General features: G+C 41.1%; 2 protein-coding genes across 5 annotated transcripts in view; both read right to left on the bottom strand.

The window, feature by feature from the left end:
- Nucleotides 1-1,297: 1,297 nt before the first annotated feature.
- LOC113637400 (pikachurin) lies at nucleotides 1,298-10,570 on the bottom strand. 2 transcript variants are annotated; one of them, XM_027138027.2, is made up of 16 exons: nucleotides 10,202-10,570; nucleotides 9,784-9,884; nucleotides 9,522-9,622; nucleotides 9,015-9,159; nucleotides 8,579-8,768; nucleotides 8,374-8,499; nucleotides 7,979-8,222; nucleotides 7,291-7,402; nucleotides 6,889-7,005; nucleotides 5,435-5,615; nucleotides 3,374-3,397; nucleotides 2,995-3,073; nucleotides 2,760-2,903; nucleotides 2,545-2,628; nucleotides 2,345-2,448; nucleotides 1,298-2,193 (listed from the first exon to the last, which is right to left on the bottom strand). In XM_027138027.2, exons 1-16 carry the CDS (start codon nucleotides 10,431-10,433, stop codon nucleotides 2,042-2,044), a joined length of 2,136 nt encoding a protein of 711 aa, XP_026993828.2. In that variant the 5' UTR covers nucleotides 10,434-10,570; the 3' UTR covers nucleotides 1,298-2,041. The 2 variants fall into 2 exon arrangements, with proteins under 2 accessions (XP_026993828.2, XP_047674458.1); XM_047818502.1 differs by lacking the exon at nucleotides 3,374-3,397.
- Nucleotides 10,571-16,152: 5,582 nt separating this feature from the next.
- Nucleotides 16,153-26,326, bottom strand: part of slc1a3a (solute carrier family 1 member 3a) — a 13,443-nt gene continuing 3,269 nt past the window's right edge. For 2 of the 3 annotated variants that reach the window (XM_047818513.1, XM_047818512.1), the window contains exons 2-10: nucleotides 24,366-24,573; nucleotides 23,971-24,108; nucleotides 22,596-22,803; nucleotides 22,433-22,475; nucleotides 22,025-22,293; nucleotides 20,202-20,435; nucleotides 19,535-19,729; nucleotides 19,187-19,321; nucleotides 16,153-17,143 (exon numbers count right to left, since the gene is read on the bottom strand). In XM_047818513.1, coding sequence (XP_047674469.1) covers nucleotides 16,930-17,143; nucleotides 19,187-19,321; nucleotides 19,535-19,729; nucleotides 20,202-20,435; nucleotides 22,025-22,293; nucleotides 22,433-22,475; nucleotides 22,596-22,803; nucleotides 23,971-24,108; nucleotides 24,366-24,546 — 1,617 coding nt within the window. In that variant the 5' untranslated portion in view covers nucleotides 24,547-24,573 and the 3' untranslated portion in view covers nucleotides 16,153-16,929. Of the gene's footprint in view, nucleotides 17,144-19,186; nucleotides 19,322-19,534; nucleotides 19,730-20,201; nucleotides 20,436-22,024; nucleotides 22,294-22,432; nucleotides 22,476-22,595; nucleotides 22,804-23,970; nucleotides 24,109-24,365; nucleotides 24,574-25,659; nucleotides 25,807-26,326 lie in introns of those variants that run through there. The other variant, XM_027138053.2, reaches the window with a different exon arrangement.

Here is a 26,326-nt window from a genome sequence, read left to right as displayed (position 1 = left end):
GTGTGTGTGTGTGTGTGTGTGTGTGTGTGTGTGTGTGTGTGATGTGGTGAAAGAGTCTGTGTACTGGTCAGAGGTAATGCTGGAGTTCTCCACATCTTCAGGATAGAGAAGCTTACACTTCTTTGTGGGTTCTCATTAACATGACAAGTTGAGATTTTTCTCTTATTAACTTGGAGAGAGAGAATAATTTTTTCATTGAACATAACTATTTACGTTACTAAGTATCATTCTTACATATGTTGTACACATTTAACATCTGCAGTGACCTAAGAGGAATAAAATGCTTGGAGAAATGTTGTTATAGGAAGATACTGAACTCTGTGGTGTGTCAGTCAGTCTGCATAACCACAGGATGCAGCACATAACCCTGTGTGGATTAATTTCCTCGGAAAATACACCACAAGAGTTTTTAGAGTGCAGAATGTACAACCTGCATGGGATGTCAGTCTGTCAAATGAACACATACAGACCATAACCATAACCAGAGAAATCAGGATGAAACCCACACGATAACAAGAAGAACATTTGAAACTCCATACAGACAGTAACATAAGCCTAAACCCTGGAACAGTGGGGCAGCAGCATTACGCTCTGTATCACTGTATCGTCTTTCAGCAGGAGTCATGAAATAATGTGCCTGAGAGCCTTCTTTTGTTGGAAAGTTCATACTACATACAGGTAACAGTTCATTAACTGTTACCTGCTCACTTGTATCCTGTCTACTGTTGCTTTGGAGAAAAGCGATAAAAAGGTGGACATTTTTCAAAACTTCAAAACTGGGCCACAAGTGCTCTTACCGCCATCTCTCCCTATGGTCTTCAGTAGAATGTCTCTCTATCCACAGTGGGTTTAGTTTATTCTCTCACAAGCCACTGAGGGGATATTGAGGAATGCAGATTTTCCTCTCCTTAACCCTAAACTTCATTGTGATTCTCAGCCATCAATCCCAGCAGGGGTTAAAAATCTGATTAGAACACCACACCTGTTAGTTTGTGTAGAGTCGTTTCAGTCAGAGAAGTCCACACAGGTCTCTTCAGCCAGGACATGAAGCAGGAATGACTCAGGAGAAGAAATGAATCACGGAATATTTGTGACTTTCTTCAGTGCAAGTGCCTCTGGAAGCATAGCCCACAACCACCAGCAAATGTATGTGACCCAACAGCAGTGTCTCCACAAGGAGATGTGTTGCATTACGTGAGGCAAATGGTGGTCACACCAGACACTGACTGGTTTTCGGACCGGCAAAACTTTTAAATCTTTGAGTTCAGCTCATGAATAATGTGGCCAAAGACAAAAGTGTTGCATTTAAAAAAAAATTCATACAGACACTGATTAAACAGGTGAGGTCAGCAGTGAAGGTTACAGTTTTTTATTTTTTCAAGCAACTTAAAACCCAGTTTTATTATTTCTTTAATTGAAGCCACACTAAACCCCACTAGCCCCACACTAAGCCCCACCTCTACTAACCTAACACTAATCTGCTCTAGTCATTTCTTACTGGTATTAAGAGAGATAACACAACATAACTATTAAATATATAATGATATTATATTTTTATAAAATGAATTAAGCAGTAAAAGGTGTTGATATTTTTATCATATGTAATACGCCTACTATAGATTCATCATAAATGATGCCCCGGTGCAGCACTCAAATGGAAAAAGGGAAAAGAAAAAGTGAAAGAAAATAATACCTTAGAGTATGAGAGAGTCAGAATGTAGAAAAAAAACAAAGTCTAAACACAGGGTATAAGTCACATATTAGATGGCAAGAGTGAGATGTGTTTAAACACAAAGGCATGAAAATAAAAACTTTACAATAGCTAAAATCTATAAACGGAAATAAAGACATCAGAAACTCATGCAGAGAGAGAGAGAGAGAAGTGCAACCAGAAACATTAACACACTTTACACATCACAGGGCTGAACTCCATCTCCACCAACAATCCACAAACAGCTTCATCCTGGTGCTTCTACCATTTCTCTAATCTTCCATAAGCTTCATCAGAATCCTAATCAGTGTTAGACAGCAATGATGTGAGTTAGTTGCTGCAGGTGTTAATGTTCTTGCCATTGGCTGCGTCCTCAACCAGAGACACATGATAGTCACTGGACAGAGTGAAGTGTGAAACACAGCCAACTAAACCTGCCAGGTACTGACGAGTGCTGTGAAGAGCAATCTCCTTCATCCCACCTGTGGAAAAATCATCACCATCATCCTAATAATCACTACAATCACTCTGTGTGTGTGTGTGTGTGTGTGTGTGTGTGTGTGTGTGTGTGTGTGTGTGTGTGTGTGTGTGTGTGTGTGTGTGTGTGTGTGTGTGTGTGTGTGTTTGTAGTACCTATGTAAAGTTCTCCATTCAGATTGAGCTGTCTCATCTTGCCAGGTGATCGTCCCAGCTCGGATCCATAATCATCCACAGTCAGCTTCCCACTCTGCCCTTCCCTGATGATGGTCAGATACAGAAATCAGATGTTAAAACACAAAACAGGAAGTTGTAGAAACAGGTCATAGTAACAGGACGTAGGAGGTGTTTCTGACCTGACTGCTTTCACTCTGTGCCATTTTCCATCACTGAAGGTTCCGTTAACCACAACAAACACAGCCCCACTGCCCAGGTCATAACTGCATAGAACATCACTGTCATCCATTTGTGTTTGTGTGTATGTGCGTGTTTGTGGTGTGTGTGTGTGTGTGTGTGTGTGTGTGTGTGTGTGTGTGTGTGTGTGTGTGTGTGTGTGTGTGTGTGTGTGTACCTGAAGGTGAGTGCTCCGTCCTGCAGACCTATAGACAGATAGTCAGTGTGAGTTTGGCTCAGGTTCTCTCCTATCCACAGTAACAGTCCATCCTTAGAGAAGCTCTTAAAGCGCAAGAACACACTCGTCCTAGAACCAGATAGCCTACAGACACACACACACACACCAGTAAACTGCAACTTAGACAAATTTAAAAATCCACTATATAACACACACTACATTGACACACGCATACCTTTGAAGAATCTCTTGACTGTCATATGTCAGATAACTGCGTCCCATAAACTGAGGAATTTCAATTGCTTCAGTCACCGCTGACAGACAGAGAGAGGCAGACCGACAGACAGGCAGACAGACAGGCAGACAGACAGGCAGATAGATAGATAGATAGATAGATAGATAGATAGATAGATAGATAGATAGATAGATAGATAGATAGATAGATAGATAGATAGATAGATACACAGACCAAGAAAGAAAGCATTTCTGATACCTGAAAAAATGGTTCTGAAACACTTGTGTGTGTGTGTGTGTGTGTGTGTGTGTGTGTGTGTGTGTGTGTGTGTGTGTGTGTGTGTGTGTGTGTGTGTTCGTGCGTGCGTGTGTGTACTCACAGTTAAAGCAGTAGTTTCCACACTCTGCACATTAAAAGCACAAAACAGAAATGTATTAGTTTTGTTGATTTGTTTATTTGATATACAAATAAATTGAATTGAATTGACTATTATTGCTTAGAAATGTGGGTCAATTCCTATTATTGAATCTAATAAAGCTTTGGGTAGTAAAAAAGGAAAGTGGGCTGACTTTAAAGTTAATAATTTCAGAAGCTGCAAATATTTATTTAAATAGGAGCGCAGTATATTACATTTTGTACTTTTGTTCACAGGACATAGTTAACCACAGTATAGAGGTATTTAAATAAACTAATCCCACTTCTCATCCAGGTATTACAGCACTGATCATTGATAGAAGGTATAAACATGCTGTCATTAACAATCAGGGCTTGAACTGAAAATTCAAGTGAAAATGATTGTCTAAACTGTGTCCAAAACTTAAGGCAATGTTTTACCCTCAGGTTGAAAGAGTAGCTGGATATCGGTTCAAGATGTGGTCTGAAATAACCATCGCTTAATATTCACAGTCACTAAAAGTTTCTTGTCCAGAAAACATAGTCTATCCAGGAATAACATTTATGGACTGGTGAAAAGAAAGAATAACTTGATGTAGGATTTCAACAGTGACACTGTTTTGAGCGAGCTGTGATTAAAAGGATCTAAACATGACAGGTTGTATCACCTACAAAATTTGAGGATGTATATCCATACTTATCAGAAAGTATCAGAAAATTTGTTTTAAAAAAAGGACTATCATCCTAATTTAGAGCATTAGCTAATGTTTATGCTCTAAATTAGGATGATAGTCATTTTAACAAATTTCGCTATTCCCACAAAACATTGTTTCAGAATAGTAACAGTATCTTTTGACAGTTTGGTTTAAAGAGTATGCAGAAGCCTAACCACAGTTGACTTCTTTTCGTCTGTCTCACCAGAAACGCCGGATTGACAATGTGAGTGGTGGGCTGACCTTCTTTCCCCACTGCTTACAGAGGAGGCCCAGCTCCCTGAGGAGGCCCTCAATTACGACCAAGTATGGGCTGAGATTCTGCAGCCTATCTCCCCTAAATGCGGCAAGTAAGCTCCATCATTGGAAATACTCAATCCCTGATCAAAGCTTGATCACACTGAGGAGCGGAAAGCCGTAGGCCTTAAAAGTACCACAAGCCCCCAAGCCCTGCTCCACACCCTGGACTGCGCTGTGGCCAAGTTGGAGAAAGCATGGAGAAAGAGGTGGAGACTGAGCACCGCCCTACCTTGGGACCCATAGAGCCAACAAACAAGCCAAGAAATCCTGGCTAGGGGGCAGTGGACTCCACACATATGTTCCCCTTGGGCACCTTAAATAAAGTCATGGCAAGCCAATCACTGCCCTGCTGTATTCCGTGAGCACCATGACCATCGCACAGCCAGGCATCCTTCCCCATACAGCAACACCTCACAGGTCCACACTCACAGGCCCACAGCAGAGTGGCCACTGCTGGAAGTGTTAATTCCCAACCTCCCAGTGCCACTACTGGGGCATGACTGGTCAGGGTTTACAACAGCACTTGGATGGGCTAATTGCTTGAGATGACCAGGATGCAGAGCAAAAGGAGGATGATCGACAGTTTATATATAATTAACATCAGAGCTAATTGTGCAGTGTGTGAGTGTGTGAGTGAATGAGAGTTTGTGTGCCCTGCGATGGGTTGGCACTCCATCCAGGGTGTATCCTGCCTTCATGCCCAAAGACACCTGAGATAGGCACAGGCTCCCCATGACCAGCAAAGTTCGGATACAGCGGTAGAAAATGAATGAATGAATGAACATCAGAGCTAGCTAATATCTGTCCACTGACTGCTTGTTAAAGCCCCCTCAACCCTACCACCTAGGGTTTTTTTTATTTATTTAATTTAATTTAATCTGATGTAATTGTGAGTAGTACAATGACTAAATAACCTGACTGGTCATATTGGCTTACTGACTTGTAATAATGTGTATGTGTGTGTGTGTGTGTGTGTGTGTGTGTGTGTGTGTGTGTGTGTGTGTGTGTGTGTGTGTGTGTGTGTGTGTGTGTACCTTTCTGACAGTGTTTTCCATCATACCCCAGTGTACAGTCACACTCGTACTCATCTCGTTTGGCTCTGCAGGTTCCTCCATTAGCACATGGGTTCTCCACGCATGGGTGGGGCGTGTTCATAACATTAACGCCCACCACATGACCCGTCACCACAGCAACCTCACGGTCATTCAGTGTGATCTACATGCAGGAAGGATGTGTGACCTACATGAAATCGAGTGGTATGGAATCTGATCTATACTGAAGTAGAATTACAGCAACAAAACTGGACTTTTGACATAAATCTCACACAGACACACCATCATGAAACTACTGACTGAATTTCAAAACATCAAAAAAGAGCTTTTACAGAGGCCCTTATCCCTAGTGACGTACAAAGGGCCTTGACATCTGAATGAATACATCAGTGCTGGTCCACCTAGACACAGACTGAAGGAACCAAAATTCTAAAACTATGCTGGGGATAATATAGCACACAGAAACATTTTTATAAACAAACAAGAAAACATGAATTCTAATTTTTCATCACCCACTGCAAATCAGGTTCAACTGACTTCAAGGGATTCATTAGTGGCACAGGTGTGTTTGAGCTAGAACACATGATATACCTGAACTGGCTCAGGATTTCTCAAGTGTCATGTTTGACTGCATGATAAAAATATGGCAAAAGAACGATCCAAAATGTTGAGTTCCTTGCTCTTCACAAACAAGGAACAGATACAAAAAGATAGTGAAGGCACTGCCAAGTCACTCGAGAGGTTTTCAACCTGCCTTCTCAAAAATCTGGATGCAGACACTGATACATTGCTTTTTCTGCCCTGTGCATGTAGCATAACCACTCTATTAATATTCAGTGACTTGGTATCTATCCTCTGACTCATTAGAGATACAGCCCAATGTTGTAAGAAAATGCCATACAGACATCAAAGTGAAAGTATTGAATTAATCAGCAACAGACTTGAGCTAAACCCCACAGACTGGATCCCACAGATCTCTAGACTGAAAAAGGTTTCTGGACCCACAAACCTGACAGTTACAGCAGTTCTGTTAGGAGGAACGGGAAATTCTGACACTGAAAATCTGATCTAATAAAAAAAGCTGAAATAATGACCTTCTAATAAACGTAAAACAGAACATGAATGATAAAATAAAATGTGTGGAGTCATAAAAAGTGTGTGTGTGTGTGTGTGTGTGTGTGTGTGTGTGTGTGTGTGTGTGTGTGTGTGTGTGTGTGTGTGTGTGTGTATGTATGTATGTATGTATGTATGTATGTATGTATGTATGTGTGTATGTATGTATGTGTGTATGTGTGCATATGTATGTGTGTGTGCATGTGTGTGTGCGTGTGTGTGTTTGTGTATCTGTGTCTATGCATGTGTTTGTACATGCGTGTGTATGTGTGAGTGTGTGTGTGTGTGTGTGTGTGTGTGTGTGTGTGTGTGTGTGTGTATACCCTCTGAATGTCTCCACTGAATGGTCTGATTACTCCAGCACCTATTTTTGTGGAGTCGTAATCAGGAACCCCACCGATATAGAGAGGGGAACTGCATTTAATCTGAGTAAATGCTCCCTACACACACATACACAAACTAATTAATAATTCTAAGACATCTTAAAGCTTGATGCAATAACATTCAGAAAAATCTTATTTTAAATGTTTAAAGCAAAACATAATCATAAAAATCATAAAAATTCCTGAATATTACTTATTTCACATGATCAGTATGCAATGAGTAATACAGTCATAATGAACACACACACACACACACACACACACACACACACACACACACACACACACACACACACACACACACACACACACACACACACACACACAGTGATTACAGTTTACCTCAGCACTGCCCTCTACTGGCCGCTGATTGTCCACCTGCAGCATTCCACTTTTAGCAGTACGAGAAACTCTTAAATCATGCCACATGTTCAAACTGACAGGCTGCTCACTCCTGAAACAAACACGCGCACACACACACACACACACACACACACACACACACACACACACACACACACACACACACACACACACACACACACACACACACACACACACACTTAGTGAGATGGTGTGTGTCTTTAGTTTGGGTTTTATACCTCTGTCTCCTCCTTCTCTACACAGGTGATGGAGTGACTGCAACACCTGAGCGGTAAAGTCTATTGTATTAAGTATTGAAAGGTGGAGTGTTCAGGATGTGTCTGTGTATGTTCAGTAACGCAGTTGGAGAATGCTTTGATTCATGGGATCATAACGATAGTTGTGTGTTCTATGGGGTGTGTCTACACTTGATCATTCAGAAGTGTTAATTCTCTGACATTTAAAGTCATGTAAATGTCTATATTTAATTGTTCTACATTTTAAAGATTGCCAATGTTGTAAAAAATGACAACATGATGGACTCAGACACAAAATCACAGATAAAGTGTCATATTGAGCATGGAGTTAATCCAGTGAGGATATAATGTGTACTTCACAAACAGCCACATGGAGGTGTTCACGTTAGAGAAACAGCAGACACACTGACCTGATGTTGGCAGCTCCAGAGCCACAGTCGAAGTGGAACTCCAGAAAACCACCCACCAGAACAATGGACAGGAAGTCACGACTGTACTCATCATGACTGTAGAGCAGAGTCCCATCCTGACTGGTAGGTTTGAAGGTAATGTGAAACTCCATGAAGGAAAGATAGGACTGTGGGTGCTGAGGCCAAGGGGCACTGGCATATGACTGCACACTCTCGCTGAAGCGAGGCAGAGACAGCACGAAGCCTGTCACACAGAGGATGTGGGTCAGTCTGTGTGTGTGTGTGTGTTTCTGTGTGAGTGTGTGTGTGTGTGTGTGTGTGTGTGTGTGTGTGTGTGTGTGTGTGTGTGTGTGTGTGTGTGTGTGTGTGTGTGTGTGTGTGTGTAAAAGACTCACTCTCCTCACAGTGAACTCCTCTGTATCCCAGAGGACAGAGGCAGGTGTAGTTGTCTGCACGAGTCGGGAAACACACTCCATTGTGCTCACACACCACCTTGTCACACACACGGGTACTGCACTCACCTGTAACACACACATACACTTACTTCCACATGCTTCTACACTGCCTAACATTGTGTGTGTTTGGGTGTGTGCATCTCACCAATGTCTGCTCCACTGAGGGCATATCCCTGAGGCCAAGGTCTCAGATCAGTGTATCTGCCATTGATTGACAGGCTCTGAACACAACCTCGAAAACCCTGATTGGTTCCCACTGTCTTCACAAGCCAGTAAACACTAGGAGCCCCGCCCACAAACAGAGAAGTACGGAACGTTATTTTGGTGTAGTGACCCTGTAACACACACACACACACACACACACACACACACACACACACACACACACACACACACACACGCACATACATACATACATACACACACATAAACTTATAAACTTATAATTTTTTATTCAGTTGCTCGAGTATGTTCAATCAAATTGAATTTAAGTATTGTGTGTGTGTGTGTGTGTGTGTGTGTGTGTGTGTGTGTGTGTGTGTGTGTGTGTGTGTGTGTGTGTGTGTGTGAGTGTGAGTTACCAGTGAGTGTCCAAACACAGGGGTGTCATTGTCGAGTCGTAGCCAGCCATTAACTCCGTCTCGGAAAAGAGTGACTGTGTGCCACTGACCAATCACAACAGAGCTGTCACTGATGATCTGCCCTGCCCCTGTGCCACAGTTAAACCTGAACACACAAATGTATTAACAAATGTTGGTGTGTTATTGGAGGTGTTGGTGTGTTAATGGAGGTGTTGGAGTGTGTTAGTGAAGGTGTTAGTGTGTTAATGGATGTGTTGGAGTGTTAGAGGAGGTGCTGGTGTGTTAATGGATGTGTTGGAGTGTTAGAGGAGGTTTTGGAGTGTTAATAGATGTGTTGGAGTGTTAGAGGAGGTGTTGGTGTGTTAATGGAGGTGTTGGTGTGTTAATGGATGTATTGGAGTGTTATAGGAGGTGTTGGTGTGTTAATGGAAATGTTGGTGTGTTAATGGATGTATTGGAATGTTAGAGGAGGTGTTGGTGTGTTAGTAGAGGTGTAGAGAAAGTGACCTGTAATTAAGTTTCCTGCGCACCAGAGAAAGAGACATGAAATCTCCTCGACCAAGTTCATTCTCTCCACAGTACAAGAGCAAACCATCCTCAGAGTCCGCCTGGCACAGAAACACAGTTCTTTTAGTAAAACATAATTTTAGTTGTGGACATTCCAAATGAATTATTGTATGTGCTATGTGAGAGAGAGAGAGAGAGAGAGAGAGAGAGAGAGAGAGAGAGAGAGAGAGAGAGAGAGAGAGAGAGAGAGAGAAGGTTTGACCTTGAACTCCAGAGTGATATGGAAGATCTGGTACGAGTTCTTTAGGGGTTCAAATGTCATGTGAGAAAATCCATAAAACCTTGGAAACCGGATTGACACACCTACATGAAATACACGTTAGTGTCGCACCGAAATACACACAGACACACACAGGTGTGTATCCTGGGCTCAGTGTAAAGGCAGTGTGCTGTTTCTCTTTTCACATCATCCAATGAAAAATGTACACTTTTTTCCTTTAGATAGTAGTGTAACTATAAAACAGAACTAACTGGTACAGAGGCAGTATACACGCAGTAACTAAAAAAAATTTAAAAACATAATAATAATAATAATAATAATAATAATAATAATAATAATAATAATATCAGGATCCCCTGGATGATACACTGATAAAAGTTGTTATACGCTAACATGTCACCTTCGGAGCAGTGGTCTCCATGGAGACCGAGGTTGCAGTGACATCGTGATCCACCGATGTCGTAGTCGTTACTGCAGAAACTGTTGGGGGGGCAGATCGTCTCATCACATGACACATCATACACACGAGGCTCCACCCCTTTCCAGGGTGTGATCATGGGGCTGGTAGTGGGAGGCGCTGTGCTAGGTGCAGCAGTGGTGGTGTTTAATGTCCAGACTATATTGATTGACATGTAATTGTTCTGAAGTTCAGATGTGTTTTCAGATGTGTTTTGTATGAGAGTTGTGTTTTCTGGTGTGTTTTTTAAGACAGGTATGTTGTGAAATGTCTTTGTTTTAATGACATCTCCGTAAGCAGAAGCACTGCTTGGTGATCGCAGTTGAAAGTGTAGGTTCTTCATAGGTTCTTCTATCAGCTTTAAAATTGTCAATGTTTGAGGAAACAGTGAGAATAAAAGGTAGATTATCAGTACTTATAGTCTGTGATTCAGTGCTAGCACCAGCACTCTGATTAAAATTAATCACATTTTTATTGCAAAAAAGTAAGTAAACTGTAAGTCTGATTAATAAAAGTCTCAGCACACGTACCTCATCTATGAAGATATCATCATCTGAGTCAACACCAAACCCCACATCATCAGTGTAGAGATCCTGATCACCACTGCCAGCTTCACCTGGACCTGCTACACACAAACATTTTTTTGAATGTTAAATTGTAGATTGTGATTAATGAGGTGATGTTAAGTATTTTTCTATAACAGCACCTCTAACAGTGACAGAACAGTGTTGTGATGTCTGTTCACTCAGCTGTCTGAAGTCGGATATTAGACTGTAAATGTTATTATTATCACTGTATCACTGGTACATCACTGACTTAGACATCTGCTCAGCCCAGTGTAATTCCACTGAACACAGTGATACCCTCTTAATCTGAAGGGATTTGTTTGTGTGCGTGAGTGAGTGTGTGTGTGTGTGCACTTTGGGGTCTTGATCTGTTGTCTAATTACTGAGGGGGTCTTAACCCAATTTCAGCTTCCTCACTGTAGGTGTTTGTATGTGTTCAATCTGATGATAATTCAGTATATCAACCATCTACAGCTGACACAGTACACACTGAAATAAACTAAACTATAGAACTAAAGAGTAAGTTGTCCTAGACACATAATGTGTATAGCGTACACCCTAGTGCAGACAACCAACACAATACAGGACAGATACATAAAATTGTGTGTATGTGTGAGTGTGTACAGTTTAGTTAAGAGGCCCGAATTCTTCAGTACCTTTTCCCAGATCGCAGTAGGTACAGAGGTGGGATGAAGAGTGTGTGTGAGTGGTGTATATGTCAGTGATAGAGTGAAGAGAGACTCTGATGAACTTCTCAGCTGTCCTCACCATCCGCTGCATGGTCTTGCGATCCAAAATGGTGCAATTCCCAAACCAGATAGTGATGCACCTACTCAGAATGCTCTCAATGGTCCATCTGTAGAATGTAGTTTCAGTTTAAGTGACCAGGTGAAGTTCTTCACAAGGTGAACTCCAAGGAATTTGGTGCTCTTGATGATCTCTAAGATCCATCAAAGTTCAGAAGGAAGTGGTTACTCTGTGCTCTCCTGATTTCCACAACCATTTTTGCATGCTGAAATGAATGAACAGCATTCATATGTCAATTCTGTCCAAGTGTGTGGGGGCCAGGTGGAGGGTGGTGGAGACAATGGTATCGTTTGTGAAGCTGTTGGGACAATACACAAACTGCAGCAGGTCCAGTGAAGGTGGCAGCAGGGTCTTGATGTGCCTCATAATGAGCCTCTCAAAGCACTTCATAACGATGGCTGTGAGTGCGACAGAACGACCAGAACAGAGAAAACTTCTTCAGCATGGGAACGATGTTGGTGGACTTTAGGCATATAGGAATAACAGCATGGAAATGTTGAAGATGTCACTGAAGATCCACTACCTGTTCTGCACAGTTCCTGAGCATGCTGCCAAGATTTTTATCAGGTTTGGCAAACTTCCATGACTTCCTCTGTGTGGAGTTCTACTCAAATAAAGCATGATTAAACAAAGCACTCCGTCCATGTCGTACTGGACCTCAAACCAAGCACAGAAGTCAAGGGGAGGCATCACTGTCACATGCAGGTGATGTAGTCCTGTAGTTGCTGATCATCTGAATGAAGTGCGATGTGTGCCAAATGTTTCTGCTGTCTTTTTGTTTTTAGCTTAGTATGGACACTCACTTTATTGCTGCACTTCTAATTTCTCTCATAATGCTTTCGACAGTGCGTGATCAGACAGTGGTGTGTGTGGTCATTGTTTTTGAGTGACTGGTCAGTGGTGTGGTGGTCATAACTTACCAAGGGTGCGGGTGGGGGGGTTGACTGGACTGGGGTCACTGACACCATGCTGGTTTACAGATCTGATGATGAACTGATACTTCGTTTGAGGAATTAAACCCTTCAAAACCATTGAATTCGACTCCACAGGCTCATGGATGATGGTCCACTCAGAGTCCATTTCTGGCCTGTCACACACACACAGACAGACACACACACATGTCTATACACTCTGTGTCTATATATGTTCTTTAACACTGTGTGGAACTAATGACACCTGATCATCAGAACTCGAGTCAGAAACAAATAATAACAGGATGTTGGCACCACCCCATGTTTAGATTGCTCGTGTGCTGGATATTGACTGGTTTTATTACGGTGTGTCTGGGATTCTTCTGCATCCCTACTACTTTGCTGAATAAAATTCTGACAGCAAATTACACAGAGGGGAAATGGACTGAAGAGAGGGAAGGGGCTTAGAGCTTCCTTTGATGTCACAGAAATTTAAAAATGTAAAAATTCTGTCATTTTACAACACAACATTTGAACAAAGAAAGACAACACACATGCACATAGATTACCTGATGTATGCAACCAGGAAATAAAGCACAGGTGAGCTACCCTGACTTTCACCCTGGTGCCATGACAATGCCAGTTCAGTGTCCGATAAGGCAACCACTACAGGCTGAGTGGGAGGGGAGGGGGGCATACACACATCTGAAAAATAGAAACAGGGAGATACAGACAGAAAGATAAAGGGGTATAAGAGAGACAGAAAGAGTGACAGAATGAGAGAGACAGAGAGAGAAACAGAAAGAGCGACAGAATGAGAGAGACAGAGAGAGATAGTCAGACAAAGAGGGAACAGTTGTGATTAATAAGTTTTAATTAAGAGGCTGGACTGAGTGATCAGTGAAAGTGGAAGTTTACCCTGGGAGGCGGTGCTAATAGCCCTCAGCATGCTGGGACGTCCCTGTGCTGTTTCATGATACGCTGCCACACTAACACTGTACTGAGCTCCCACACTCAGTCCTCCAATCACCACATCCTACACACACACACACACACACACACACACACACACACACACACACACACACACACACACACACACACACAAGCTTTATACATAAATATTTTAAGAAGGTTTATTTATTTATTATGGTTGGTATTAGGAGAAATGAGATGTGATGATTTTTACTCACTAAACTTGGCTGTCTAGCAAATTGCCCCTGTGATAATTAGAGAATAAACTGTTACAATGTTCTAATACAGAATAAACTGTGTGTGGAGGGAAAAAAGACAGTAAAATGAATATGTGTAAAAGTGTGTGTGTACAGTGAGGAGTGTTTGTGTAGTCAAAGGAATGTCTAGAGTCCTGGTGGGACTGAAAGGATGACCGTCTCTCATCTCTGCATAGAATACCTGCAAAACACATACAGTACACACACACACACACACACACACACACACACACACACACACACACACACACACACACACACACACACACACACACTCTGTAGGTGTCAGAGTGGATAATTGTTTGACACAGGCCTATCTTGTGGGTCTTGTCTTCTGTGCATGTGTGTATACCCTATATCCAGTAATGGTGTTGTGTCTTTGTGGTATTTTCCACTGAATTCTAAATGCGGTGCAGTTTACTGTCTGAAGCTCCAAACCTGGAGGTGCACTCAGGCGATCTGTAACACACACAGACACACACACACACACACACACACACACACACACACACACACACACACACACACACACACACACACACACACACACACACACACACACACAAATGCTTGAAGCTTGTGACTGTAAAACTAAAACTTTTACTAAATTGTTCTGGATTCTAGAATGATTGAACGATTAAAAATGATTGAAAATAATTCTATAGATAAACTACGAGTCAGGCAAATGGCAAATGAAGTTATTTGCTATAGGATTCATTAAAATTCATCAAAAGTTTTAACGACATACTAAACTATTAAGTGATTTTGTTTAATCATCCCCTGAAGGGAAAAGCCAAAAGAAGAAGAAGAGGAGTATAGACAATCATCTGATTAAGTGAATCAGAAAAAGATTTTTAGCAAGACAATGTTCAATGCAGTGTAACTGCAGTGATTTTGCAAAATGATTCTGTAAAATTGTTCTGTAAATTGATTCTGTAAAATCATTCTGTAAAATCATTCTGTAAAATGATACTGTAAAAGTAATCGTAATGATTAGGTTAGTCATTAACATGATTCACTGCGAGCGGTGTGGTCACTCACCTGTCCTGTTGATCGTGTGTCTTTTACAGACTGTTTGATCAAACACACACACCAGTACACACACTAACACACTCCTCAGCACCACACGTGTCTGACACACACTCATCATTTCTACACCCGTGACACCGAGTTCTAAAGTTTTAGTTCTGAAGACTGCACTGCTGCTCGACCAACACCTCGTCCTGTAGAGGTGTGTGTGTGTGTGTGTGTGTGTGTGTGTGTGTGTGTGTGTGTGTGTGTGTGTGTGTGTGTGTGTGTGTGTGTGTGTGTGTGTGTTAAGAGGATCAGGGGTTTATCTCTGCAGACAGGATGGTCAATCAGACTGATATAGGAACAGACAGACAGACAGATGTACAGTTATATGAGAGGGATTTGACCAGTGACTGTCTGTAGTCTGAGATGACATCGTTCACAGTCTCTGGCGCCACTTCTCTGTGTTAAAATTTACTGCACCTGAAACACTGTTCAATTACACAACATTTTCTGGGCCCAAAAAAACAGACGTTTTTTTCAGCCGTTTTCGTGGAAAGAGAATTTTTTTTTTACTGGACAGAAGGAAATGATCAGGTTTAATGAGCTTAATCAGCTGGATCGCACACATGATGAGAGCATCACTGAGGGGAAACTCAGAAATTCACACCAGTTTTATTCAAAATCTTATTTCTGATCAATGGAATTTGTTTTGGATTTTTATTGGTCATTATTATTCACAATATGTTCATTAAATTGTGGGTATAGATTAAATTAATGTGATGTCATCAACATGAGAATGTAATGTGTGTGTGTGTGTGTGTGTGTGTGTGTGTGTGTGTGTGTGTGTGTGTGTGTGTGTGTGTGTGTGTGTGTGTGTGTGTGTGTGTGTGTGTGTGTGTGTGTGTTAGTCAACAGACTAATTGCACTACACCTGTCTCCATATCTACACCTGGATAAAGGACTTCCTCATAAACCGCTAACAGTCTCCTCCTCACTTCCACCATCATGCTCAGCACCAGCTCTCCACAAGCCCATGTGCAAAACCCACTACTACACTGCTTTTATACACCCTGGGGATGTGCTCATTGCATTAACACCGTCATCACATCTACAGATAAATTGACAGAGATCATGCTCATCTCAGGATGTAAGGACATTAACAGGGACTGTAGAGAAAGGGTCAACAGCTTCAAAATCCTGAAAACCTAGGAGTATCTAATCTTTATGCAGTAAAGGCAAAAAAAAAATATAGGGAATAAGTGAGATAATTTTTTTAAATTTTAAAGGGACACAGGAACAGTGACAGTGGTTACATGATCTCACCCAACTCAGTTTGTGCATTGCATTCTGGGATTTTGCTGTCATTTTGTGAGGATTTGTTTTATTTTAAAAAAGATTTGTGAACATATACAATCACATCTTGAAATACACAGTAGAAAAGGGCTTAGTTAAACTCAGCTAGCATGCTATAATGCATCATCTAAATTCAGATAGCTTTAATTAGCAATGCATAACACATTTATATACTTAGCATTAAAGTAATTTACTTGCATTACATTACTGCTACATTACTTACTTACTTACTTACATCACATAACTGTTTAGTGTAGCTACACTCCTAAAGGCTAAAGTCGCTAGTGACCTGTCAAAGATGGCGGTATCTCAGTAGTATTACACACATAGTGAATGTGTATAAAACTGAGAAATGCTAATTAGCTTCAGTAACTACTTAAAAGAAATTAGCTTTACATTCTAGCTTGTGGTCTGCTAGTTAACACTTTAAGCAGTATTCTGACATGCTACATCTTGCTAAAAGGTTGACACCTGTGTGTATGGGCAGTTAAATGATTAGCGAGTCAGCTAACAGGAGCATGGTTATGACTCTTCTGTTAGCGTTGTTGTTATGTATTTTGCTGATGCTTTATATTAGCATGCTGGCTCAGTTTAAATGTAACTTTCTATGTTTATTCATGATTTTATAAGTATTCAGTGATTCTAAAAGAAACAAACAAAAAAAAAACAATTCTAAATTCCTGACTGAATGGCAAGTCCACGTTAACCATAATGCATCATTGTCCAAGGGAAAGTGTTGTGGTCTCTGTAAGGACTTTTGTTTGTTTCAGAGTCTTCTGGATGTTTAGCTACATCTTGGACTCTTTGTTGGGGATCTTGTCGTTCTCGCACTCGTTTTCTTGAGAGACGGGATGATAGGACAGTTTCTTTCTTTCGCTCTCCTCCAGAACTGAGTTCCCCAGTTCAGCATCAGCTGCCTGAAGTTCATGACGAGACAAAAACTCCACCACACCAGCACCTATCGAGTCACCCAGAACATTAGTGGTGGTCCGTAAACGATCTCTGAGAGAGAGAGAATGAAAAGTAGAGAGAAATATCCATCATTATAAATGCATTCTTATAAAAGATAAGGGATGAGGTCAAGATGTATTTCACATTACTTTCACTAATATAATGTTTACCACTGTGACCACCCCAAAGATTATTTTCCTCACACTGCACATCACCCAGTGTTATATAATATATTCTTTTAACAACATGGTGCAAAAAACATAAAGTAGCATTAGCGACAGCAAGGCTTCACAGTTGGCTACATGTAGAATCATTAAGCTGAGAAGAAATGAATGACATTATTGATTTCACTCCACAGATGTTTGTATGTTTCCTGACCAGTAAAACTGTTTAAAATGAGTGACACAACATCATCTGCCATGTACCCTTCTGACCACCAAAGGGAGCCCTCACCCAGGTTTTTCTACCCGCCATTAAGGACTTTTAATCCAAGGTTTTCACTGTTTTTATTGTGCTCATTGTGTACGACATTTTCCTGTTTCTGGATTTTTGCTATTTCGTCATTTTGATTTGCTAGTTTTTGGACTGTTTGCTTTGTTTCTTAAATAAATAAAATTTTGATGGCAAAAAAGGCCCCATTTTCTATCCCTATTTTTGTTTGTTTGTTTAAATGTAAGTGTGTTTACAGGCTTCTGTCTGGATACTACTGAAAAACTACTGAAGATCTTTTTCTACAAGACAAATCATGTCTACTGCCGGAGATTAGGTGTCAGGAGAACAATTTCCTCCTAATGTCAGCAAGACAAAGAAGTTGATAGTGGACTTTAGCATGAAGCAGGAGAGGAGATACCAGCCACTCACCATCAACAGAATCTCACTAGAGAGAGTGGACAGTTTCTGGTATCTAGGTATTCACATCATGCAGGACCTGTCATGGTCCTGTCACACACCATGATCAAGAAGGTCCGGCAACATCTCAACCATCTCAGACACTTAAATGAATTTAAACTGCCCTCTCGGGTGTAAAACACTTTCTACACCTCAAAGGCGAAAACAGATATAATAACTTACATCACATAACTGTTTAGTGTAGCTACACTCCTAAAGGCTAAAGTCGCTAATGTGACCTATCAAAGGTGAAAACAGAGATAATGAGGCGAATGTTCTTCCTGCAGGACATTCTGCCCTCAAACAAGAGAACACCGTGAGCCTAGACTTTTTCTGGACTTATGTCATATCGTCCACTACCTTTGCTGGACTTTGGCACAGTTGCTCAATAGTTAAATTGCACTACCTGCACATTTTTTCACTTTACCAAAATATAAAACATTCTATATTCATATTCATCATCCCACATTACTGTACAATAATATAGAACATAAACATTTTAACAGTCTAGAAATTCTAATCTCTCTATACTACCTTTTCTATATTTCTATATTATATCTTATATATATATATATATATATATATATATATATATATATATATATATATATATATATATATATCAAGGGCAGTCATAAAAAGCATTTCATTACATCATACTGTGTATGATTGTGTATGTCACAAAATTTCAATTAGTTGTACTACAAGGTTTAAAGTCTTTCTAAGATGCTTTTCTTCTCAGTGTGGCTGTAAAGAGTGAGTGACTTCCTTTCAGCTCAGACCAGTCTGATCATCTCCTTTGATCCTCTTATCATCCTTCTCTCACAGGAGGTTTAGACTTTAAACAGAATGGAGCAAAATTCAAAAGAGACTGTCCTAATAAAGTGGCTATATTGTTAAAAAGATGATACAGAAGCATTACTAATTCAGTAATACACTTTTTAAAGAGAATGTCCCCAAATCCCAAATTCTAAGGGCAACGAAAACAATAAGGTTCTGTGTGTGTGTGTGTGTGTGTGTGTGTGTGTATCAGAAGTCAGAACTGGTTCATTGGACTCAGATGTTGGACTGATCATAAACAGAAGGATTGTGGATAATGGACTAAGGAAAAGGGAAAAACTCTTCCTGTATGGCTCAACGCACACACATTGTACTACATTTCTGCTCATGGCATTTTGTCCTGATAGAAAACACACATACACTTACAGAAACCAATCGACTGCGATGATAAGAGTGATGTCATCCGTGGGAAGTCCTACAGAGGTGAGCACTATCACCATGGTAACCAGACCAGCCTGGGGGATCCCTGCTGCTCCGATGCTCGCTGCTGTGGCTGTGATACTGACAATATTTTAGCAGAATAAGGTTTTATTAATTGGAATTGGAATAAACAATTGTATACTGAACTAAAAGTAAACTAAAAGTTATGAAAAAATGTAAAATTAAGTTTCTCTCTCTCTCTCTCTGTGTGTGTGTGTGTGTGTGTGTGTGTGTGTGTGTGTGTGTGTGTGTGTGTGTGTGTGTGTGTGTGTGTGTGTGTGTGTGTGTGTGTACCTGATTGTGAGGATCTGGCCAAAGTTAAGGTCCATGTTGTTGACCTGAGCAATGAAGATGGCAGCAAGGGCCTCATATAGCGCCGTGCCGTCCATGTTGATTGTGGCTCCGACTGGTAACACAAACCGTGTGACTCGCTTATCCACACCATTATTCTCCTCCAGACACTTAAACGTGATGGGCAGAGTGGCAGAGCTACACACACACAGTTTTTATTAGTCCCTGGTAGTTTCTAAGCTCTGGACAGGTGTGTGCATTAAAGCTAAAAGTAATGCGTCAGTGTTTAGAGGTATAGCTGTGCAGAATGTTTGTGTGTGTCTGTGAGTGTGTGGGTTGTATAGAGGTAAGATGTAAAGTTGTACACAAATGCTGATGTAATTGTCATTTTCGAAAGGCGTCTGTATGTAGGTGTAGTGTACACTGGTGTACAGGTGTGTACTGTAGGTGCAGGAGTGTATATATTCAGTTTCCACAGGTATACAGGCGTACAGCCTTAATGTCCACGGGTATACTAGTGGGCAGGCATTATGCATACAGTTGCTAAGGAATAATGTGTACAGGTGTGTAAATGTAGATGTCTACAGGTACACATGTTTACACATCTGTAGATGTGGCATATAAAAGCATATAGGTGTAGTGTAGGTAGGTGTACAGGTGTGCTGCTCACCTGGAGGAGGTACCCAGTGCGGTGATGAGGGCCTGTAGGAGACCTCCGATAAACACAAAGGGGTTTTTGCGTGTGACCAGAAAGTAGATAGTGGGCAAAACGAGGACAGCATGGATGAGCAGACCCACGATGACTGTGATGGTGTAAAGACCCAGAGCTCCTCCCATTGCTGACATGTCCTCCATCTCCAGAATTTTTCCTGCAATCAGGAAGAGGATGCCCACAGGAGCATACCTGCCCGCAGGTAACCATCAAGACAATCACATCAGTACAACATGAGCTGCCTGTGGTTTTATTTATTTGTGTCATTTCAGAAATCAGACGCCTATCCACAGGTAACGAGGTGAAATGATACATCTACAGTGAAAGAAGTCTCCATCATCTTTACAATTAAGTTGTTTTATTGTTAAGGGTGTAGGCAGCTGGAGCATACCTTTCCATAGGTAACTTTGTTTGCTGGAATGTACCTGTAATTTTTTTAAATATAATTTCAAGCTGTATCTACTTTATATTGACTGTGTGAGATCTGTGATGTTCTATACAGGTGTTGTTATTTGTAGATATTGAGAATGTCTTGTTGGTCTGAAGGTGAATTTAGAACAGTGAGACCAGGTCTGGACATTGAAGACATTTTGATTTCAAATGATCAGAATTCATTCAGATTTCATTTCCTGATATTTACATCAGGTGTTTCTTGTTGTAATTCATATCTCTAAATGTCTCTTAGTAGGAGTCCTGGGTTTCACCTGTGAAACCTGCATTTGTTATTAAAAAGAAGAAACCATCATGAAGACCAGAGAGCTATTTGTAGGGAAAAATGAGAACATTCAGAGAAAATTCACAGTACAAATAGTGAGCAATCTGATGGCAGAAACCTTGTGGCATCTGAGAAGGAAAAACCCAAAACAACAGACAGTGACATCAGCAACATCCCCAACAGGGTGATGGTCTCACAATTCACCGCTTGTAATTGAAACACTGAGGTCTCACCACAAGATACAAACCTCTCCTCACCAGTAAGATTCAGGTAAGGTGTGGCAGCAGGTTTCTGCTCTGTTGTCTGTGCAGTGGCTGCAAATGCTTCTGTCTCTTAATTCCATTTTCTGTCATTTTTGCTTTGTTGAACTCTATGATGTATTTTTGTACTTCAAAATGATTTCACTGTAAATTCTGTAAATGTAACTGTTTTTAAATCACAGAAATGTTGATTGTGCAGATCAATGTCAAGAAATTGTCCTTGTGAGAAATCTTTCTCCCATGTTTCTTTTGGGAGTATATTGTCTTGAGATAATAGTTTCTAAAGCTTTATAAAAAGTTATTCATTTGTACTTGTTGTTTTTATTTTATTCTCTTAGCAGGCAGTGCTGGCTGCAGTTTATAACTATTAAGCTATACGTTTTCCTTTTAACTGTTGATATTCCAGACAGTTTTTTTCACGTTGCAATGTCATTCTTGAAATGGTACAATGTTATCTGTAAATGTGACCTACACGTGTTATGTCTTTTTTCCTGATGTTATAGATGCCAGTTGATGATCTGGAATTTTCATTCAGGTGTGTACATAAGTGATAAAACAAATGCTAATGTCTGCCAAATGCTGTAAATGTAAATGTAAATGATAAAACACTAGATTGTTACCTGTAGTCTTCACTCGCATGAATGGTGTTAAAACACAAGTTCAGTTTGCACCATCTGTTTGAGTCATTATAAAGACCTCATTCTGACCCTGGTGACCTCTGACCCATCAGGCCACCTGACCTCTGGAGCCATCCTAACTACTCCCATACCATCAGAAACCTCTGAACCCCCCTGTGCTTCACTCACCACATGATAATGGCCACGAGCCTCATGATGGCGTCATTGAGACAGTCAAAGAAGTCCCTGAGCGGCTGTCCCTGTTCCTTCATGCTGCCGATGATGAGGCCGAAGCTCATGGAGAAGACGACGAGGCCGAGAGCATTGATGCTGTTCACTGTGCCCAGAATCGGGATGTCCTCCTCATAACTCCGATCCTCATCCACACTGGAACCATTCACCGTGCTGTTCACTATCACCTTCACTGTCACCACCCGCTTCCCAGTGTGGGTCTTAAACTACACACATGGGGTGGGGGTGGGGGACAGACAGGCAGACAAACAGAGACAGACAAACAGGCGCAAATGATATTTCTAAACTTTTCCTTGGCTTAAATTCATTGAGAAGCAGATACATACAGTTGTGTGTGTGTGTTACCTGTTGTGTACAGGCCTGAATTATATTTGGAGGAAACATGTTTCTGTCAAAGAGAAAAAAATTATCTGTTGAAAAAAATCTCTCTCTCTCTCTCTCTCTCTCTCTCTCTCTCTCTCTCTCTCTCTCTCTCTCTCTCAGTGTGTAGCCATATGCAGGTATGTACCTGATTAAGTCCAGGAAGGCATCAGCAGCATTCACCTGCTCTAGATTCTGCTGTGAGAGTGTTTGTGGTTTGGCCCCGCCCTTTCCTGGCTGAATAATGATCACCATGACGATTCCGATGAAGACAGCAATGACTGTGGTGGTGGTGTAGTAGATCACGGCTCGTATACCCATCCTACCTGATGCTCGTCTGTCCAGTGCAGCCATGCCTATACAAACACACACAAACAAGCAGACAATAAAGAGAAAGGTGCATGTGTATAGGAGTTAAGAACATGATTATCTGCTGCATTTGAAAGACCATGATTTTGAAGCTTGAGAAAGTCTGCAGTTCCTCTCAAATTAAATCAACTCCAAAATGTGCTTCATAACACACTTTAAATATTTCACACATCATTGATTAAATGTCTAATTTACACGCTTAGCATTTATTTCTGATATAAAAATTATTTTAAAAAAAATTCTGTCAAAAACAAATCCCAGTAAAATACTGACAGTTAAATGGACATGTACATCATCTGTGCATGTAGAAAAGTATTAGAGCTGAACGTCATGTTCTAAAGATCAGATGGACATGACATTAATGTGAGATGCACATCTCTGCACAAACATGCAGCAGTTCACACTCACATCTGACCTGCTCAATATGGAGTCACAGCTTGGAGAAAAAGAAAAAGGCAGTAAATTAACGTGTGTGGAGGGCTTCAGGGTTAAAAGGTGAAGAGTTGAAGGGCATTGGGGTTTGCACACACACACATGCACACAAACACACACATATTCAGGCCTGGGAACGCTGTGTGTTGGTCATTCACGCATTGCTACTCTCATTAATTCTGTGTCCATAGTAACAATACTCAAGGACCAAGTTTCTACCGGTCTTATTGTGGAGACTATTTAAGCACCCCACCCCCACCCCACCCCACCCCCCCTCTCTCTCACACACACACACACATACTTTTTCTTGTTGCAGTCACTTGATAACACAGCTTTAGAGATAATAGGATCAGGATTCACCTAATGTGGAACAAATCTGTGTGTGTGTGTGTGTGTGTGTGTGTGTGTGTGTGTGTGTGTGTGTGTGTGTGTGTGTGTGTGTGTGTGTGTGTGTGTGTGTGTGTGTGTGTATGCTTGTTAGTGACTGAATGAGCTCTTTGTTTGTTTGCTCTGTGGTCACTCTGAACTCTGACCTCATGCCTGTTTGAAGAAGGACACACACGGACACGCACACATACACGTGCATGGTCTTACATGGTATCTGTATGTGTTGTGTTGTGCTGTGATATGTAGAGTTGTGTTGTGTCTGTGTTACTGTGAAATGTTGTGTAGTGTTGCATAATGTTGTGTAGAGTTGTGTAATGTTATGCAATGTTGTGTACCTGTAATTAGACTAGACACCAGCAGGGGGAGCACTAACATCTGCAGCATGCGCATTAGCAGCTCCCCAGGAAACGAGAAGTATTTCACCTGTCGATACGACATCTTATATGGACGTAATGCAAACCCCAGAACAATACCTACAACACACACACACACACACATACACACACACACACACACACACACACACACACACACACACACACACACACACACACACACACACACACACACACACACACACACACACACACACAAAGGGTTATATAAGCTTGAAATGGGTCTGTGTAACAGATCTGCAGTATGGAACAATAAACTTATGTTGTAAAAACAAGCATAGATCATGCAAGGTTTAAGAACACACACACACTCACACACACACACACACACTGACCGACAATGACCGCAGCAATGGTGAGGATGACAAATGCGTTTCTCCTGCAGCAGGATTGGACATCTTTAGCTTTGAGGTTCTGCACAGCATCTCGGGCTCTGATCGATCTCTGCCTCATTCTCTCTCTGATCTGCTGAATGCGGCCTCCAGGACGCTGTGTGTCCCCATTACTGTGAGTCATAGCGGCTTCTCCGAACCGTCTGAAAGACTGACCAGAAAAACAAACACAATGCTCTAGTCTTCACCTTCTACATAGAACCATTTGGTGCTGCTGCTTATCTAACACTGCAGAGCAATAAGATACCTGCAGAACTTTCCACATATTCAAAAACACACATTCTACTCAATAGCTGTACAGAGACTCAGGTTAAAACCTCTCAGAATCTTCAGGTTGTGTGGAACTCTTTAACTCTTTAGTTCCTAGAAGTTTGTGTTTCCTCAACAGACTCTGGAACTCATTAGGTCCTTAAAAGTTTCAGTAGTAGTTTAGGACTTCAGAAAGTTCTGTGACTCTTTAGTTTTGTAGAAGGTTCTGCTCTATTCTTAAAAAGCCCCCGAACACAAAGTTCAGAGAAGGTTCTGAACCCCATTAGTTCTTCAGGTGGTTTGAAAACTCTTCTATTGTTCAGAAGGATTTAGAGATCCTCGAGTTCCTCAGAAGGTTTCTATATCTTTTGTTGAAGTTTCAGCACAAGCTGAGTTTAACAGAACAAACTTAGAGCTGATCTCAGGTCAGCGTCCCATCAGGTGACAAGTTTAAGATTACATTTTGATCAGTGGTTCTCCGACATTCAGCAGTCAGAGAACCCCACCGGACAGTTTTACTTTATCAGAATAATTCAGTTATTTAATTTTATTTAGATTCAGATCCTTTAATTCTGCTTACTTCGGGTTCTACAAATTGCTCTGTTCAGTAATTCTACATTTTTAAAACTTATTTTCAGCTGGTTTCTAACTGTTGATTGTGTTTCTACTTTAGTCCTGCAATAGTTCTAAGACTTTTACTTAAGATTTGTTATTTATTAACAACATTTATTTATTAGACACAAAACAAAAAATAAAGAAACAAAGCAACACCACGTCTATGTCACTGACTGTCAGAGCAACAGGGTTACACAGGCTTCACTTATTCAGGTAATGAAACTGCACCCACATGCACCCACACACACTCTCTCAAACAGTCATTCTTTATTTGCCTACAGCTCCACGTGTGCTAGATCCACTGCCAGGACCATACACACACTCACAGGCAGACACAGGCAGACACAAACACACACATTCACAGAGTACTCACAGAAGTGAGGTGCTGTAGGCTGAAACGTGGAGCGGTGATACCCTGAGAGAGAATTTGTGAATTTTAGTTCGATAGAAAAAGTGTAAGAGATCAAAAAAAAAGAGTCATAGAATGGGAGGGTCTTGTGTCGTGGAGGGTGTGAGCTAGACAGCAGAGAGGACCCAATCAGAGAACCTGAGAGTGGAGGGAAAAGAGCAAAAGAGGTGGAGAGCGAGTGTGTGTGTGTGTGTGTGTGTGTGTGTGTGTGTGTGTGTGTGTGTGTGTGTGTGTGTGTGTGTGTGTGTGTGAGAGAGAGAGAGAGAGAGAGAGAGAGAGAGAGAGAGAGAGAGAGAGAGCAACCCTAAAAATCACAACAAATGGGAAGGAAAACTCTGTGTGAGTGTGTGTGCGTGTGTATGTGTGAGTGTGAGAGAGTGTGTGCATGTGTTTTTGTGTGCAATGCCTGTCTGGACATCTTCCACACACTCCTCTTGCTCTTACACTCATATAGAGTACTGTTTTAGTAACTCTAATGGAAAAATAACCTTGAATCAGATAAGAACAGCTAAGCACACACACACACAGTTTTTTTCTTGTTTGTGGACTTCATAATCATTAGATTCTGGTTGTGTGTACCTGTCTTAGCATGTACTTACATTTTTTCCAGCCTAGCTGTAGTTCACCACTT

The sequence above is a fragment of the Tachysurus fulvidraco genome, chromosome 9, assembly GCF_022655615.1.
Source record: "Tachysurus fulvidraco isolate hzauxx_2018 chromosome 9, HZAU_PFXX_2.0, whole genome shotgun sequence".
NCBI classification, from domain to species: domain Eukaryota; kingdom Metazoa; phylum Chordata; class Actinopteri; order Siluriformes; family Bagridae; genus Tachysurus; species Tachysurus fulvidraco.
Note: the sequence above shows the minus strand (reverse complement) of the source record. Positions and strands in the feature narration are given on the sequence as shown.

Bases quoted from the DNA above. Each gene is read 5' to 3' on its own strand.
- LOC113637400 (XM_027138027.2), bottom strand. From the start codon at position 10,433: ATGTCAATCAATATAGTCTGGACATTAAACACCACCACTGCTGCACCT. The intron at 7,006-7,290 runs GTAAACTGTAAT...ATGTGTGTGTAG, and splicing joins CAGTAGAGGGCAGTGCTGAG to GGAGCATTTACTCAGATTAA. The intron at 2,904-2,994 runs GTATGCGTGTGT...GTGTGTCTGTAG, and splicing joins AGTCAAGAGATTCTTCAAAG to GCTATCTGGTTCTAGGACGA.